Source organism: Vulpes vulpes, chromosome 2 (assembly GCF_048418805.1).
Source record: "Vulpes vulpes isolate BD-2025 chromosome 2, VulVul3, whole genome shotgun sequence".
Taxonomy (NCBI): Eukaryota; Metazoa; Chordata; class Mammalia; order Carnivora; family Canidae; genus Vulpes; species Vulpes vulpes.
The window spans coordinates 79,413,889-79,432,602 of record NC_132781.1 but is presented as its reverse complement, the minus strand read 5'-3'; the positions used below and the strand labels follow the sequence as shown (position 1 = coordinate 79,432,602).

Sequence of the window (18,714 nt, the reverse complement as noted above, 5' to 3'; positions counted from 1 at the left end):
TTAAAAAGCCAACAGCAAACAATTTATGGAGTCTTTATTGTAAACAGAGATCATTAATAGTTATTACAAATTGAACAAACTGAAACTCAGGTTAACAATCTGAAACGAGTTACCGGTTTATTTCTATATGCCATAATTTGTAGTCTTTGCCCTCTCAACACTTTTTAATACTGAAGTTATCAGCATTTCAATAGTCTCTTTTTGTCAAGTTTAGCACCAGAACGTTCTTATCCTCTTAAAAAAAAAAATTCATTCGAAACTAGGTGGAACTTTCACTTTTCATCAAAATTATCACACAAAATTTCATTTTTTTCATAATGCAGAAAGAACACAAGTAGGTATATTTTTAAATCTTGCAGACCATGTATAGGCAGTCCCCCCTTGCGTTGTTTCGCATTTTCCTAGCTGCCCATTGGATGGTTTCTGAAATGCTCTGTTTTTATTTCACTTGTCCCCTTGTCATTGCAACCTATCTGGGAAGTACTGGGGTTATTTAAGCAAGTATGTATCCACCCCGCTCTCCTGGGATCCTGTCTTTGCCTGTCTACCTTCCCCGAGTCTGCTGCTTATCATATCTGTGCTCCAAGCAGGGCAGGAACAGCCAGCAGAAAGGGGCAAAGTCAACATTTCAGTTTTTGAGAAATACCATCTGGTGATGAGGATGAGTAGCTGAAGCTTTACCATTATGCAAAAACGGATCACAGGTGAAATGGACGGTTTGTTCTTCATCTCATTTTCAGTGAGTGTTCCAGGTCTACACATCAGTGAAAAGGCAAGGGCTACCTGCACAGTGTCCTAAAATATAAGACCTGTTACCTTTACAATCAGTTCTATAAAAACATCAAAATATCCTCTCGTGTCAAAAGCACTTAATGGAGATGTATCAAAAACACAAGTATTTCTCAAGGAGGAGTAAAAATAGATTGCTTCATGAATTATATTCAATAAATAATACTTTGTAACAGCGTTTTGTGGTTTTTACAAAAATATTTAAAGAGACTTTCAGAACAAATCTAAATAGAGCAGACAAGTAAAGAATGTAAAATTAAAAATATACTAAGCATCTGAATGAAAATACCAATGGGTTTTTTTGAATATCATTCAAATATTAAGTGACACTGATTATATTCAACTAGGATCTGAATATCACATCAATTAATAGCACTCAGCGGTCATAAAGTTCTTTCTTTCCTTCATTTAAAAACTGCACTGTTAGATAATAAGTCGATCTGTTAGTTTAATGATTATTCATAATCTCTAAGGCATTTGGTTGTTCTATCAGAGAGAACTGTGACTGTATTGAATGCAGATTGTTTTTTGTATTGATTTTCTTATCTACACTGTTCTAAGTGACCACGACAGGATATTGTTATACTTGAATGCAGAGTGGGGCTTATGATTTATCTCTACTGCTTATTTTGCAGCAAACTATGGTGAAAACACCTGTCCCTGACGCTATGTGTATGATTAATAATATCAGAGAATTCCTTTTAAGTCAAATATAAAATACATTAAAAATCAACCGGCTGGAGGACTGTAAATTGTTACAATGGGATTGTGATAAGGAGGAGCAGAGATCAGTTCTCATACTTACTCAAAATTTACTTAAAAATTATTTCCTGTATCAGCACCCTTTACTCCAGTGCTTCCCAACTTTGTTCAAGGCTTGGCGAACACTAAAATGGGTACTGTTTAAATGGCACCCTGGGGTAAACTTACCAACCACTCCCAGCCCCGAGGACTTGCCTGGGGCCACGGTCTCCCACATCTCACTGCATCGCCCGGAGGGCTGAGGGTATAAATATCTTAGGAACCCTTCTACCCAATTCAGGTGCTCCAAGGGGCCAAGGCCCACTGGCTAGGAAACTGGACTAACCTATAATGAAGCTAATTTGACCTCTCTATAGTGTAATATTTTGGAATTGGCTTAAGCTAGTTTAAAACCTGATTATAGCAGCTAGCCATTTTTTGGACATGAGATTGTTTTTTTTTAAACTAGAGTAAGCATGACTGTTTGATTTGAATCTTCTCTGCTTAGGGGAGTTTGAATTAGTCGTTTCCATTTTTCTAGAGTTTTAAGTATTAAGACTTCAGCGCAAATAGTAAAAAGAACACAGTATTTGGAAACAGGTACATATAGGCTTGAATCACATGTGAATTCCAATCCCAAACTGGCTATCTCCTATGTGACATTACTTAAGTTTCTTAACTTCCTAATGGGTAATACTGGGGTAATACCACCGACATACAGAGCTGTGGGGAGAATTAAGAGATATTACACATGCAGTGCCTGGGACAGCGCCCAGGATGTGTAAGATGCTCAGTAAATGACAGCTATCATTATTATTTCATAGTTAAAGCTGAGACTGTGTTTCAATTTTTTACCACACTGTGAACATTTCATACTTAACAATATTTAACAGGTAAACGTTCTTTACAAAGTGTTTTCATACTAGTTGTAAAACTAAGAAACCATGGTTTCTTACCAGCTTACATATGTGAAGTTCTCTAATGACTTCATTTGCATTGAGAATATAGCTGAAAATTAATGCACTAAAAATCTATCTTTCCTCTTAGAAGCCCAAAGACAGAACGTGCAACACATATTAACGGTGTACCTTTCAAACATCTTAAGTGGGTGTATCCCCATTAGTTACCAAAATTTACTTATAGTGAGTCTGAACAGTTGCTTCAGCCCTTTATCCTTTTAGAGACAAGGAACAGTGGAATTTTAAAAACACTTCTTTAAAGATTAATTTTGGTTGTATTCACTTCTGATAATTAGTTTAGAACTCTAATTTGAAGATCAGTGCAACTTAATGTATTAAAATTTAGGCCGAGAATCTTTTAAAATATGGAGATTGTAGAATAGGTACAGTAGTGCTCTGTAGATAAAATAAGAGTGACTGCAAACTCTCTAAAAACATGACTTGCATGCACACTCTTAAGAAAAAAGTCAAGTCAAGGTATGAACACACTGGTAACCTCTCGGGTTCTTCTAGTGAGTGTTTCCACAGGGGTTGTCTGAGGTCTGGCAGCCCATGTTCTGGCCTGTTACTTGTACTTTGAAGAGAGTTCCGTCTGCACACATACAGAGCTTGTAGCGCACCCAGTCACTGGCACCAAACTGGTCTCCGCTGGAGGAGCTAGGTAGGCGAGTTGTGCTGACCATCACAGTTCCATTTAGGATGATGCTGTTTTCCTATCAGGAGAGTAACAGATAATAGTATGATTGATTTGCCTCTACAAGTGGTGACAGGACGAGATGAATACACAAAACTTAGAATGTTAACAAGAAAAATAGGTAACGAAAAACAGTAAAGTCATGACCGAAACAACAACAAAGGAAACTAAAACCAGTGTCGAGATTCAGCTAGTGGCCTCTAGTTCATAATGTGTATTGATACCTAATATTCATCAATCCTACCTGCATGAGACTGATAGAGATCATTTGTTACTTCCTAAGAGTTTTTACAAAGTTACTGACTGGTACATTTCTGATGATGAGAAGAAAAAAAGAACTGTTTTCCTCCTACAGAAAATGAATTTTAAAGACCAGGCACTCAAAGAAAGAGAGCCTGGAGGTTCTCGTCTTCAGGCCCACTGTTTCAGGAATATTCTTGTTATTGTGGCCTTTTTCTTTTTGGGAACTCCTAACCCTCTCCTTTTTTTTTTTTTCCCCATTCACTCCACAAATAATTATTAAATGTCTGCTACATGTTAGATACTATTCTAGGTGCTGAGGATACAGCGGTCAACAGACAAGCAAGTCCAAGTTCTCATACAGTTGACATTTTAATGGGGAAGGGCAGACAATAAACATGTGAACAGGTAAAATAAATAAAACCTCACCGGAGAGAAATAAGGTAAGCAGAGAGACAGTGAGCAGGCGGGGCTCTATTTACATAGGGTGGTCAAGGAAGGCCTCTCCGATGAGGTCACAGTGCAGCGGAAATGGGATGACACAAATAAGCCATGTGGGCAACTGGGGAGAGGCACCTGAAGCAGAGGACACGATAGGCCACAGTGTGAAGATGTGCTAGGTGCTTGAGAACAGGTGGAAGCCAGTGTGGCTACAGCAGAAGGCACAAGGGAGTCAACTGGTAGGAGAGGAGTCGAAGGAATGGACTTTGAATTTTATCCCCAGTTAGAGGAGAAGCCACTTGGAGGGATATGAATATGGAAGTGATGTGATCTCTGAGGAAGGACTGCTCTGGCTGCTGCACAGGAAACTAACCACAGGGGTGAATGAGGAAGCAGCCAGAGCGCTTAGGAGGCCTTTCCAACAGTGCAGCAGGACACGGTAGTGGTTTATAGCATGGGTGGTGGGGGAGGAAGTGAGAAGCAGCCAGGCTCTATCTCTTGAAGGTAGAGCAAGAAGGCTGCTGATGAACTGACAGACACCATTTAACGAGATGGGAACACTGAAAGAGAAGCATGACTGGGGAGGGAGGAAGGGTATGAAGATTTTTAGACTTGCTAATCTGAGATGCCTGTTCTGTCCTGGAGTGGAGAAGGTAAGTCGGCGGGGTATGTGAGTCTTAGATTGGAGGAGAGATTAAAGCAGGAGTTCCAAATTTGAGTCATCAGGTTACAGAAGGCATTTAAAGCAATAAGACAAAGCTGGGTATGAAGAAATGGAAATAGCTAATGGACTATGCAGTATTAATTAGTATGCATATGGAAATAGAATCCCTAAGTGATGAATTTTGAAATTTTGTTCCAATGTTGCCATCTTGTGGTCATTTAATTTTACTTTCTTTAAAACTGCTAAAGAAGTTATTTCTTTAAAAACAGTTTAATTGATAAAATTATTTTTTTAAACAAAATTCTTATCATTAGCTATATGCTTAAAAACTAATTGCTGATAATAACTAGATTGTAAAGCTAATTATTTTCAGTACTGGCCTGTTTTTCTTTAAATGTGGAGAAACTGAAACATGTATGTGTATTTCAAAGAATCTTAGTATTTCTTTAACAACAGATAGAGTTTTCAGGTAGAAAAAAAGAAAAGATTTACGTAACTTGCTAATGGCTATATACAAATCTATCACACCTCTTGCTTCTTTGAGTTTCCAGTGCTGAGAACAATAGCCCCACAGTGACGGTTCTTCAACACTATTCTTTTAGAGGAATGGCTTCTTACTACAATACATGCAAAAAATACTCAGTATTGCTATTGAGTTTCTGGCAAGAAACACATTTTATGTCATCTTTATTATTTAGAAATTAGAATGTGTGCTTTAGGGGAGAAAGCTATTTAAGAAAATGGAAAACTTAATTTTTTAAAGAACTATGAAATTTTTTCTAGAACTATGAAATTAAATTTAGGTAAAAATACAAATCCTTAGGTTTCAGTTTATTTTTGTCATATATACTGCTTGGTAAAATCAATTTAATTAGCTTTAGTTAAGTAGCATGTAGCAGGCGACCAAAGGAAGACATTTTGAATAAATGTGCTTCGACTAAAATTGTGAGCAGGTAAACTGTTTTTGGACTTCTGGCTCCCTTATATATGTTACCTATTGAAGTTCAGATATAAACTGTGAAGGACAAAACTTCACTTTTCAATAGCTAAAATAAAGGCAAAATCTTTTTCTTTTGTAGTTAATAACAGATGGGTAAATAAAATACATTTCTTACATCTGCTAATTGATTTTCACATCACTGGATATAAAACTCAGTAAAGGATATGGAAAATCTTTAAATGAAAAAAAAAAAACAAACCCCAACAACTTCAGGGAATGGACACTACTTTGATAATTCTTACTTTGAAAATCTTCCAGAATTCTGGAAGTTTATTCATTTTTGCTTTTTAAAATAACAAAGGAATGACAAAGGTATCATTTTGTAAAAAAAAAAAAAAAAAAAAAAAAAATTTTTTTTTTAGAAAACAAGAGGCAAGCAGAAAGAAAAATTAAGTCACCTGTTACCCTGCTACCCACAGCCAACCACTGTTGACATCTGGCACACCCTTCCAGGTTTTTATAAACGTACTTATGTTTTGAAAAATAAAAACAAGATATTTCACAAATTGTAACTCTCTTTCACCTCCAGGTCAAAAAATATACAAGTATAGTACCATTTTTAATAATTGTATACTATTCTACATATAGATCCATGTGCTCAAGAATCTAATAATTCTCTTAAACTCTTAAGGAATACTTACTGCCTTCAACTCCATATTACCACCCATGTGAAATTCAATGGTTTTGCCCATAATGAATACGCCTTCATTTCCACGCACAATAGCACGCCCATCAACCTTTATATTTAAGTCACTAGTAGCATTGCTGGTAATCTGGAAATTAAAAAAAGTAATAAAAAGTGTTTCTAAATTACAGTGAAAATTATTAGAGACAGAAACAGGAGTTTCAGCCATAGAATATGAAAGGCAAGGGTTTCCTGTCACGTTTTATAGGTGTTGAGACAGAGAGATGTGGCATGATAATGATCAGACTACAAATCCAGAACTAATCAATCCTTCCCACTGTTCCATAATTTATTCTTTCCCATCACTTATAAAACAGCGAAACTATCCCTGGGTGGCGCAGCGGTTTAGCGCCTGCCTTTGGCCCAGGGCACGATCCTGGAGACCCAGGATCCCACATCGGGCTCCCGGTGCATGGAACCTGCTTCTCCCTCTGCCTGTGTCTCTGCCTCTCTCTCTCCCTCTGTGACTATCATAAATAAATAAATTAAAAAAAAAAAAAAAGAATTGTATTTTTAAAAAAAACAACAAAAAAACCCCCAGCAAAACTCCCCTCCCGCTTTGTAAATTTAGACAGCAATTCTCTTCCATTAATAAAGCAAACAAAATAAATCATACCCTTTCAGTAGAGGCTTTTTGAACGTTCAAACTTTTCACTCCACTTGGCAAATGAAACTCATGAGTTTCATAGTCTGTGCTGAATAAGATATTCTGAGTCCTCGGGTCAAAAAACTGCATACCAATGTCACTCGTAATAGAAGTTTTGTTCTTTTCTACACTGAGCTTTGTTGTCCCTTGCTGAAAGACAATCTTCAGAAAAACACTTTATCATGAGTATGTTTTCAAAGGAGACTGCAGCCAAAATTCATCAAGAACATTATCAAAAACACTTTAAAATAATAGACTAACTTCAAAGAATTTTAACTCCATCAGTCTGTCCCCTCTCTATCCACTTGGGAAGAATTCTTTAAAAAGAGGGCTTATATGCTTGTTTGCTTACACTGCTCTGCACAAATCCATGGGTCACATGGGCAGGAGGTGGTAAGAACACCTTTAGGTTCTATGTCATTGAAAACCTACACTGCAGCAGCCATGGGGCACAGGCTGCCATGGACTAGATTGGCATATTCTTCTCTAGACTCCCAGAAAGTACAGGGTATTCCAACCTGGGAGGGTGCTTTGTTTGCTGGTTATTTTGTGTGGAGGAGATAGAGGATATTCTGTATTCTTAGAATAATTAATCTGTATTAAGAAAGCAAATAACATTAATGGATTATAAGACCCGCAGTATTATTAAATGTGCTGATGAATATTCTCTCAAGGAAAATATCCATTTCCAATAATCAACTCTAGTTTTTTAACAAGGAAAATTTCTCTACTGTCCCTTGACTAAAGTGGTAACTTACAGGCTGGTTGTTGCCGGTGATAACCAAATTTTCATTTCGCCTTCCTCCCACCGTGCTCTTGTAAAGAGGATGTATAACTCCCATGTCAGATACTTGCTTAAACCGAAGCAGACCACTTTCATGAAACTCCATGCTGTCACAGCCATTTGGTCCAATGCGAATCACAGCCCAGATAACAAGTGTTATCTAAAAAAGAAAACAATCCCCTGCGAATGGGTAGCATATATTCAACATAATTAGAAAACAAACAGAAGATAATTGCCGAAGCATTAAACTTCCTGAGATGTCTCATCAGTGGTATGAACACATCAGTTGGTTTTCCACTTATAAACAGAACCAGTTTTATTTTTATCACGGTATTAGAGGCAAATAGCTAAAAGTCAAAAAGTGCTACAAGAGCAGTTTCTTCTTCCTTTTGCTCCCTCTACATCTCGTCCCGGGACAACCACTTTTAGGTATTTCATCTAGAATTTATCCCAGAGTTTTAGGTGATATATTATTTCTTCACACATCAGTTTGAGGTTTTATCTATTATTTTCATACTTTAACAGATGAGAATTTATTGTGTTTCTATTTCTGAAATGGAAATAGGTTTCAAGTGCTAGCTAGATTAGATCCAGGTTCAGTATTTTTAGTATTGTAACCATATAAGTATTGTTCATTGCTAAGCCAAAGACTGTAACTAAGAGAGCAGTTCCTTTCTTGTACTCTCTGTCTTGTGGTTTCATATATATATATATATTTTTGGCACTGGACCAAATTTGCTTACTCAAATTTTGCTCAAGTTTTCATTTGAAAACTTGACTGAATTTTTTCAAAACCTCCCATGTTTCTGTAAAATGTCCCTTGATAAAATGTTCTAAAAGTCCAAACCTCTTTAACAATTTTTTCTATTAATTTTTCTCTCCCAGGAGATCTTGCTGCAACTCTGATCTTCTTGCTCCAATCTGGGTGGTCACTGCTGGGTCGGCTACATAACTGTAACCGTGAACTTGTCCTTCATTTTCATGCTGGAACTTCCTTTTTTCTCCTGCACTAGATAGATACTGTTTCCTGTATCCTTGTCTTCGGCCTTCTGGGAGTTAGCTCATTCTTGTGGTGAGCACCTCCTCCAGTGGCCTCCTTAGAAAAAATATATGCGAAGTAAAATTTGAGAGTATATATGGTTTAAAAATGTCTTTATAAACCCTCACATTTAACAGTCGAGCTTGATAATTTCTAGGTTTGGTGCTATTCTCTCTCTGAATGTTGAAGGCCCTTGTATTCTTGCTTTCTGGTCTCCAGGGTTGGATTTGAAAAGTCTGATGCCTCGGATTTTGTATTCTTCATATGCAACTTTTTTTTTACTTCCTCTGGAAGGTTTTAAGATCTTCCCTTTAACCCAGGTTCTCTTAAATTTCACAGTAATGGCCTTGGTGTGAGTCTTTTTGTGCATGACACTGGACCTAGAATGGTAGTTTTCAATCTGTTCTAGGAAACTTTCTTGGTTAATTTATTTGGTAATTTTCTCCCCAGTGTTCCTTCTTATCAATTTGTGAAACTCCTATTAACAGAATGTTACACTTCCTGGACTGATTCTTCAATTTTGTTGAGCTTTCTGGACGGGTTCCTTTTCTTTATCTTCCAATCTCTCTCCTTCTCTTTCCATCTATCCATCCATCCCTATGGATTTCTTTAAGTTCTTCCTTATTCCTTAATTGCTCCTTTTTAATGGCATGTTATCCTTGTTTCATGGATGTAATATTGTCTCATTTCTCTGAAAATACTGATTTTAATTTTTTAAGTTTTCTGTCATTCATTCTATTTTCTGTATCTCCCTGAATTCCTAGTTTCCCCACGGTTTGGGTGATTTGGTGCTCATCATTTTTCAAATCTGGGAGCTCTCCAAAAAACTCCATTATCTCTGATAGCTCAGTGTTCATATTTAACAGTGAGGTTTAAAAAGTGCACAGAAAAAAAAAAATAAAAAAAAAATAAAAAAGTGCACAGAAAGTTCTCTGTGTGGGGTGGTTGTGACAGACAGGCTTCACAGTAGGAGAGAGGGTGGCTGTCTCACTGGGACCTGCCAAGTGTCAGTATCTACAGATTTTTTTCCCCAGATGCTTCAGTTTTTCTGGAGCAGACTACTTCATTTCTTGCCTCAAGGACATAAGCCTGGTGCCAGGGAGCTGGAGTCAGAGGATGAGAAGAGAGCTGGGAAACAGAGTCTCAGTGCTCAGGATTCAGACTTCTCTGCTTCCAGCATGGAAACCCATCCCCACCTGCTCTGTGCAGTATCCTCAGGCAGGAAGAATTGTCTCCCTTCCATAACATACTGTGTGGGGTTAGGAGGCATAGCTGCCTAACTGCTGGCTGGAAGGGAGAGTGAGGCTAGGGATCTCAAGGCTCCTACAGGTTTTCCAAAGAAGCTGTTTTCAGTTCCTGCCTCAGTCCTGCTTTTCATGGCACTTGTATATCCAATTCCTGACGATTCTGCAAGGCACTTTCACCAACACGCCCTGCAGCCCCCTCCCCAGCACACAAGCAGAGAAATCTGCCATTTCTCTTCCTGCTTCTTTATAGGGCCAAATTTAGGATTTTAGGTGCCTCCCACGTTCTTTCAAGATATTTCTATTTCTTGACATTGTCACCTTGGGATGAGCTTTTTAAAGAGGAAGGGGACAAAAATGTCCCCATTCTGCCATCTTAACCAAAAGTTTCCAACAACAAAAAAATTATAAAATAAAGACAGAACATGAGCTCTTAGTAAAGCTATTTATAGTATGAACTCTTTTCAATGTAAGGGAAGAATTAGACACAAATGTTTTGAATGTACATAAAATATAAAAGATGGGATTAAAAATATTAGATGTCAAAAATAAACTAAATGGAATCAAGGTTAGAACCACTGTAGCCCATGATCATCAGTCTTGGGTATACCAATAACCACCCTCTCAATATGTCATCTACACACATGCCAGAGGGGTTCAGGTGTAGCCCTCAGATTGTTACAACCTTGGATTAAGTCTTCTTCTTTAGAAAATCAAGTATCTTTGGAAAAGGCAACATACTAAGTCTTTAGCACCTTAGTGTAAACTGGCCTACCAAATCCTCCCATTCTTTGACAACAGAGATTTAAGACTACAGATATAACTGTTTGCTGTCAAATAAGGGTTTGCAATTGTAAAATCTGGTTGAGGAGGGACACCTGCGTGGCTCAGCGGTTGGGCGCCTGCCTTCGGCTCAGGTCATGATCCTGGGATCCGGGATCGAGTCCTTCATCAGGCTTCTCCCTCTGCCTCTGTCTCTCCCCTCTCTCTCTCTCTGTATCTCTCATTAATAAATAAATAAATCTTAGAAAAAAAATAAAAAAAAAAAGAAGAAAGAAAAAAAATATGGTTGAGAAGGTTTAGGACTAAATTTAGGTTTAGGACTGCATGAAAACAGAGAGGATTGTATTTTTTAGGAGAGGTAAAGGCAATAAAGTCATGATGGCAAAGGTCTCTCCTGACCAAGTTGACTCTACCCTTCCAAAAGTTAAGTTCTTTAAAGGGAACTTTCCATGCACATTTTCTTCTAAATAAAATTAATACGTGTCAATATTAGCATACTAGGTTTTTAAAATATATGACATATTTAAGACAACTCAATGAGTAGAGGTACAGACTTAGTTATGAAATGAGTAAGTCACAGAGATGAAAAGTATAGCACAGGGAATATAGTCAATAACATCGTAATAACGTTGTATAGTGACAGATGGTGACTACACTTACAGTGAGCACTGAGTAATCTACAGAACTGTCAAATCCCCCTGTTGTACATCTGAAGCTAATATAATACTGTATGCTAACTGCACTTTAAAAATAAATTTTTAGGGATGCCTGGGTGGCTCAGCGATTTAGCATCTCACTTCCGCCCAGGGTGTGATCCCAGAGTCCCGGGATAAAGTCCCACCTCGGGCTCCCTGCATGGAGCCTGCTTCTCCCTCCGTCTGTGTCTCTGCCTCTCTCTCATGGATATAAATAAATAAATAAATAAATAAATAAATAAATAAATAAATAAATAAATAAATAAAATTTTAAAAAGGCCAGTGGGTCTTTTCTGTAAGTGTGTAAAAGACAGAATCTCCTGTTGTTTTTCAAAGTATACATCAGGAAAAAACATCTGATAAGATGCCCTCTTAGACATGAAATTAGGAAGACAGGTTTCTGTTAGACAATATATTGGACAGTAGGCAAGTCAGGGGCTCTCTGCACACAGTGTCAAAGGTAATTGTGCATTTAAAAGAACTTAAGAGATAAAACATGTACAGAAAAGCAGAAAGTAAGAGGATTTCAAAAGAAGTTATAGAAACAAAGTCTGCGATTTCACTGAAAAATCCCTAAGGTAATTAAAAGAAGAAAATTCTGTACCATATATACTTACAATTAAATTGATGACAGCCAAGATAAACAAGAGGATAATGACACAGATGGCCAGGTTGCCCTTTCTTCCTCTCAATCCTGTTTTATGGAGGCGATCTTCATCAATTGGAATATATCCAGCTTTGAAATTACTATTGTGCTCCTTATTGACATTCCTTCTCTCGACGGCTTTCTCACGCATGGACTTCTTTACAGGACCATTGGAACTTTGCTAAAAACAAAGGACAGCACAGTGGAACCGCCATACTCACTCTTTTTAAGGCATTTATTGATGAAGTGCAAACTCCTAATCAAAGAAAGCTGAATGGGTTAGTGATATATTTTCCATGAATAAACTTTAAGTCACATTGAGTTGCAGGCTCCAAGTCATGACATTAGTATACTTAGAGCGGAGAAGAACCTTTAGTGTGACTATCTGGTGACACATTTCCACCCTTTGCTTGGAATAGTCCTAGTGTGTATAGCTAGCTCACTTGGGGGAAAAGTTGACATACACATTCCATGGTGGGTTATCTTTTTTTAAATTAATGATTTACAGTGATTTATTTCATTATATATATAGATAGAGATTATATAAATTTTTTTCATTTATAGGAATTTGTAAAGGTTGACACATTTTGCTATTTGTCACCCCAACTGGCTAAAGCTGACATTATCCTACATCTGCAGTTTTCAAAGTCAGGGCCGGGGAGAACTGGAGGAACTGCTTCAACGCTTAGAGGAATCTGGAGAGGACAAACTATGTTCAAAATAACACCAAGACATTATTCACTCTCCCCCTCTCATGAATGTTCAGTGGAGTTTTCCAGAGGCTAAGTGACTGTATGGGATGACATCAATGCTCTAACAGCGAATGGAGTATGTGCTTGTGTATTCCTGTGTTTCCAATTTTCTCAGGTTTAATTTCTAATGTGGTAAATATCAATAAATACCAACCCACGTAAACAAAAGTTCTTTGGGATCCTCAGTCACCTTTAAGGGCATAAAGATAACCCGAGACCAAAAAGTTTGAGAACGTCTAACTTAAGACTATGGTTGAATAAATAACATTTTTGGTAATATATCATGAACACTGAATGGTAGAAATGGATACTGTCCAACTTACATAGATTTTGGAGCTCTAGGAAAAAAAATTATTAAACACTTTATGCTAAACACTAATACCACAAATAGGAAATATAGGACAGGATCCTCATTCTCTAGATTTTTATTTATTTTTTAAGATTTATTCATGAGAGACAGAGAGAGAGGCAGAGACACAGGCAGAGGGAGAAGCAGGCTCCATGCAGGGAGCCCAATGTGGAACTCAATCCCGGGACTCCAGGATCACACCCTGGGCCGAAGGCAGCGCTAAACCGCTGAGCCACTTGGGCTGCCCATATTCTCTAGATTTATACCCAAATATGATTTGGGTATAAAATAGTTAGCAATGCAATAGAGTATTCTGTATGTTTAGGTGCCAGAATCTCAATACTTTGGCCAATACATGCCATGGAGCTCAATGGGAAGAGAGACAGGATGGCTTTGGATTTGTTTTCAACGAAACAAGAAGTAGATGGATCAGAGCTCGTAATAGGGGGGAGAATAAAGTTGCAGAGTAGGGTAGGCTGAGAAAATGTTTGGACTGCTGGGTACAAATCCCAGTCTTTTTGTCTGTTTAACTGGGAATCACTGGAGGTTTGTAAACATGAATGACATATATTTCAGGATGCTAAATGTGTGGATGTTTGTAGGGGAGGAGACAGGAATAACAGTAAGTAGGCTGTTGGGGATGTTGTCATAATGGAGGTTCGAGGTAATGAGATAACAAGGTGGGATGAAAAAGGATAGATTAAAAATATACTCTGTGAGAAGAGTGGACTGAATTTGCAGCCAACTTCAAAGAATCTCGTGTTTACTGAATGGTGACTAGCTAAATATGGGGAATGAAGGAGGAAGAAGATTCTACATATGTTGCACTTAAACTAAATGAGAAATAACCATATGACTCAAAGGCAAGGGGAAGGATGGAATGGATATTAGATCAGTCAGGACTAGAGATAAAGATTTGAGAGTCCTTAGCCTCAAGGTAAATTAAATTCATGAGAGTACATCAGTTTACTGTGAAAAACTGCATACAGGAAAGAGAACAAAGAGCCAAGCACATAGTCTTGGAGAAATTTAAATGTGCAGCTACAGTGGAAAACGAGAAATACAATGAATGGTAAGAAAACCAAGGACGGGCAGTGTTGCTGAACTTGCTTTGTTCCAAAGTGCTTCCATAACCTTCAAAGAGGAACTCTTCCAGCAAAATGTGAAGCTGGAGGGCAGCCTGGGTAGCTCAGCGGTTTAGCACCACCTTGAACCCAGGGCATGATCCTGGAGATCTGGAATCGAGTCCCACATCGGGCTCCTTCTATGGAGCCTGCTTCTACCTCTGCCTGTGTCTCTGCCTCTCTCTGTCTCTTATGAATAAATAAAATCTCTTTTTAAAAAAATGCGAAGCTGCAGTCTGAAAAAAAAAAATGCCACATGTAAACATCTATTTTCCAGTCCAGAAAGAGAAAAGAGGAAAGAGAGAAGACTGTAGCTAAAGAATTATGTACTGTCAGAGGAAACTGTGCTTTTCATGTTGCTGTTAGTAAACCAACGCCCGCCTCCCCGCCCCACAATTTGGGGGAAAGACTTGTATGTTTGACGGCAGAAGGAAAGATGCCAAGAGGGGCAAAGACCAAAGACCTCAGATGAGGGCAGGATAATATGGGGAATGAGACCCTTTAAGAAGCAGGAAAGAAAGTGATACAGAGGATATGAGAAAAGAATAGGCTTTAAAGGCTTTCCCACTTTGGTGAAACAGTTCACACTCAGAAGAGAAAACACTCTTTTTTCTTCAGGATGTAAAAGGAAAGGTCATCTGCCAATAAAGAGCGGAGAGAGCTACTACAATCTTATGGTGGCAGAGGTAGTGGGCTGGTTAAAGGCTTAAGGAAAAATGAAAAAAGATGCAAATAATTATTGTAATGTAACAGATACAATTTTTGTAATTCCACAGAGCAGTATGGAAGGTCTATAGAATACAATTCAATCCATCCATCAGATTTTTTCATAAAACAGGTAGTTGAGTACAGTTGTATAGGTTGTGTCTGCATGAGGTGCAACATCTATGAGGTGTACATTGAAACCGCAGATGACTCGGAGTGCAATATGCATTTTGATACTTTTTGGCTGAAGGTATATGATACCTTAAGGGAGGTATGCTTTCTTCTAATTTTCACAGACACATCATGGGCAATTTTAAAGTCAGAGCTTGAATAAAGGTTTACATAAAAGAAAGGACAAAACTGTTCTCTCCTAGGATGCATTCTTCACTCTTCTTTGCCAATTCACGTCCATTATTATATTCAACTTGACGCATTTATGATTTATTGAGGAGTTACTATATGCCAAATGCTCCAGACCACCAAGACAAGAAGACACAGCACATAACCCACATGAACTTCCTTACGGGCCAGGAGAGTAGATAGACAGGGTCACTAACAATGGCAGTTCAACATGGCAAATGCACACAATACTGGGAGGGTACAGAAGAGGAATGTAACTCTACGTACCAAGCAAGGGCATCAGGTGAAGGTTTTTAAGAAAGGCTGAGATTTCATTTGAAACTTGGGAGGATAAATAGGAGTTAGCCAGGCAAAAGCACAGAGAAAGGCATTCCAGGCAAAGGGAACAGCATGGAAACCCTGAGTACAAGTTATCTCTCTGTGAACCAATTTTGGTAGTTTCTGTGGATGGTGAAAGGAGGAGTACAGATATGGGGCAAAAAATAAGGTCAGAGATATGGTTAGGGGCCAGTTAAGGAGCGGACATAAGTACTGTGTTAAGAACAATGGACTTTATCCTGAAGGTGATAGGGAACTACTGAAAATCTAAAATAGGTTAGTGATACCATCAGATTTGCATTACAGTAAAATCAAAGACACGTACCAAAAAGACAGAAGAGTTTAAAGATGAAGATACATCAAGAGCAGGTTTATCTAATGGTCCAAAGGAGGACTTGACTGAGCTTTACATGAAAAGATGGGGAGAGGCATCAAAAGGAAGAACTACAGAACCTGCTGACTGATGGGCTGTGTGACCCAGAGGGGATCTAAGATGACTCCCAGGTAGAGACCTGCTAATTACCTGTGGAGTATGGAAGAAAAAGAAAACGTGGGACCCTTTGTTCAAATGTCACACCTGGGAGAGCAGAGCATGAGAGCAAGTGTGGGTCCCTTCTGAGCTCCCTGGAGCTGGTCCGGCTCTCAATTTTCTAGTGGGGTTAACCTAGCAAATGGATGGTTGGAGCCCTTTTAATGGTAAACACGATGCCTTCCAGTTTGTACCTTTTTGAGTTTGAGGAGCCTGTGGGAAAAATTCAGTACAGGCTGAAGACGTCAATGTTTTTAACTCTCAAGTGGAAACTAAGGAATGGACCAGATTACCCAGCTTAGGTGTAAAATGAGAACGGAACCTTGGCGGCACCTCTGGAGCATCATCAACAGGTGATATGGATGAAAAGAGAACCACCTAAAACATGAGCTGATAAGCCAGGAAGGAGATCAGGAAAGCCAAGGAACAATTAATTTTAATCTCAGTAACTCCAAGGAGCTTTGTCTCCTTTTACTTTCACTCATTCCTTTAGTTTTTATTTTCCTGCCACCATCTGTAGCGTGCCCCCACCTCCCCCCTGCCCTTAGCTGATTTTTCTGCGTTTATTTGACAGTCTGGGTTTAAAGCTCCTTGAAGGTGGGTTTCATATCTTCTATTTCTTGTGTCCTTTGGAATGACTGTTCCAGTGAAATACATATAGACATAGATACATCTCTAAAAGCAGTTAATTAGTCAAGGAAGTATTTTCTGAGAACACTGGCATCTTGACTTGCATTCACTTCTTCAACAATGTTGGAGAATGACACTTTTTTCAAAAGAAACGGTCATATATAAAAAAAAAGAAAAAAAACGGTCATATAGTTTTGTAGAGGAAGGTAACAGTTAAGGGGGAAAAATGACTACGGAAATTATTTTTATTACAACCAAATGCCGTCGCACCTCTAGGTTCGTGTATGTAACACATGCAAGCAGGTATGCGTATGCATGGCTTGCTTTTTTGGGGAGGGGGAATCAGGAAATTCCTGCTAAAGCATTAAGAAACGATCGTAGACCAAGCGGACGGGAGGCGGTCTTAGACTGGGGACTCAAGCTGCAAAACCAAAGCGCGCGGGGCTGCCTGCTGCCCGCTGCCCGCTGCCCGCGGGGGGCGGACACCAGCGGCCCCAGGCCGACACCCAGGCCACCGCCCGCGGTCCTGGCTGCGGTCCGGGAGCCCCCCCCCGCCGCCCGCGCCGGCTGACGCTATTTTTACCCGCAGCTCCGCGGGCCACCGAACCCGGCGCGAGCCGCCGCTGCCCCCGGCCGCCTGCCCCCCCGCAGCTGGCGACCCGCCCCGCCCCCGCCCCGGAGCCCCGCCCGCAGGCCCGCCCCGCCCCGCCCCGCCCTCGCCGGCAGCCCGGGCTGCGGACAGCCCCTCCCGCCCCCCGGAGCACGCCCTCGCGCCCCGGCGCCCTGCGGCCGGCCCCACGGCGGGCCCCACGGCGGGGTCCCGGCCTCCCCTGCCCCTCTGGCCCCCGGCCGCGGCGGGGCTCCCAGACCTGCTCGGCCGCCGCCGCCGCTGCCGCCGCCGCCATCTTCCCGCGCCTGCGCACTGGATGGATGGGGGGGCGGTTCCCAGCTCGGCGCCGCTACACCCCACGCGCCTGCCCACTGGAGGGATGGGGGGCGGTTCCCAGCGCGCCGCCGCCGCTGCACCCCGCGCGCCTGCGCACTGGATGGATGGGGGGGGCGGTTCCCAGCTCGCCGCCGCTGCACCCCGCGCGCCTGCGCCCTGGAGGGATGGGGGGGCGGTTCCCAGAGCGCCGCCGCTGCACCCCGCGCGCCTGAGCCCTGGAGGGATGGGGGGGGACGGTTCCCAGCTCGCCGCCGCTGCATCCCGCGCGCCTGCGCACTGGAGGGATGGGGAGCGGTTCCCAGCTCGCCGCCGCGGCACCCCGCGCGCCTGCGCACTGGAGGGATGGGGGAGCGGTTCCCAGAGCGCCGCCGCTGCACCCCGAGCGCCTGCGCACTGGAGGGGATGGGGGGCGGGTTCCCAGCTCGCCGCAGCCGCCGCCGCAGCCGCTGCCGCCGCCGCCTCCCCCACGCTGCGCCCCGCTTCCTGCGCCCGGCGCAGTGGCCGCGGGTGCGCCTGGTTCCCGCGAGCTCGGGCGCCTCTTCTCCTCCGGAAAGGGCGCTCCGAGAGGGGACGACGCCTCCCCCGTGGCCCTCCGTCCCTCCCCGCAGGGCTGGTGCGTGCCGAGCTGCGACGTCCGCGGTGTTCGCTTTCTCGGTGGCTGGAGTGTGATGCCGCTGCCCTGTCTGCTCTGCATCAGAACTTGGCTGTGAAGTTTAAACTAGACCATCTGATGCATAAGAAATCCCTCCTAAACGTTTCCCTTCTCTCTGGAGTTTGGCTGATGTCAGCAGCTCACTGGTCATCCATCTCTGCATCTTCTTTCCCAAATGCTGGAACCACCGACTCCCATCCCCGTGCTCAGCCCTGCCGGGCGCTGCGGCACATCCTGCATCTTAGCTGGGACAAGTGACTGGAAACTGTAGCCCACGGCTTTGGGAGTCAGCAGTAAGT

The 18,714-nt window shown here is 41.3% G+C and overlaps 1 protein-coding gene across 1 annotated transcript; it reads right to left on the bottom strand.

Annotated features, from left to right (window-relative positions):
- Positions 1-17: 17 nt before the first annotated feature.
- SGCB (sarcoglycan beta) lies at positions 18-18,096 on the bottom strand. The gene is made up of 6 exons (XM_072749011.1): positions 17,687-18,096; positions 12,022-12,231; positions 7,618-7,803; positions 6,830-7,021; positions 6,170-6,301; positions 18-3,202 (listed from the first exon to the last, which is right to left on the bottom strand). The coding sequence occupies exons 1-6, from the start codon at positions 17,720-17,722 to the stop codon at positions 2,999-3,001; spliced, it is 960 nt and encodes a 319-aa protein (XP_072605112.1). The 5' UTR covers positions 17,723-18,096; the 3' UTR covers positions 18-2,998.
- Between the last annotated feature and the right edge of the window lie 618 nt (positions 18,097-18,714).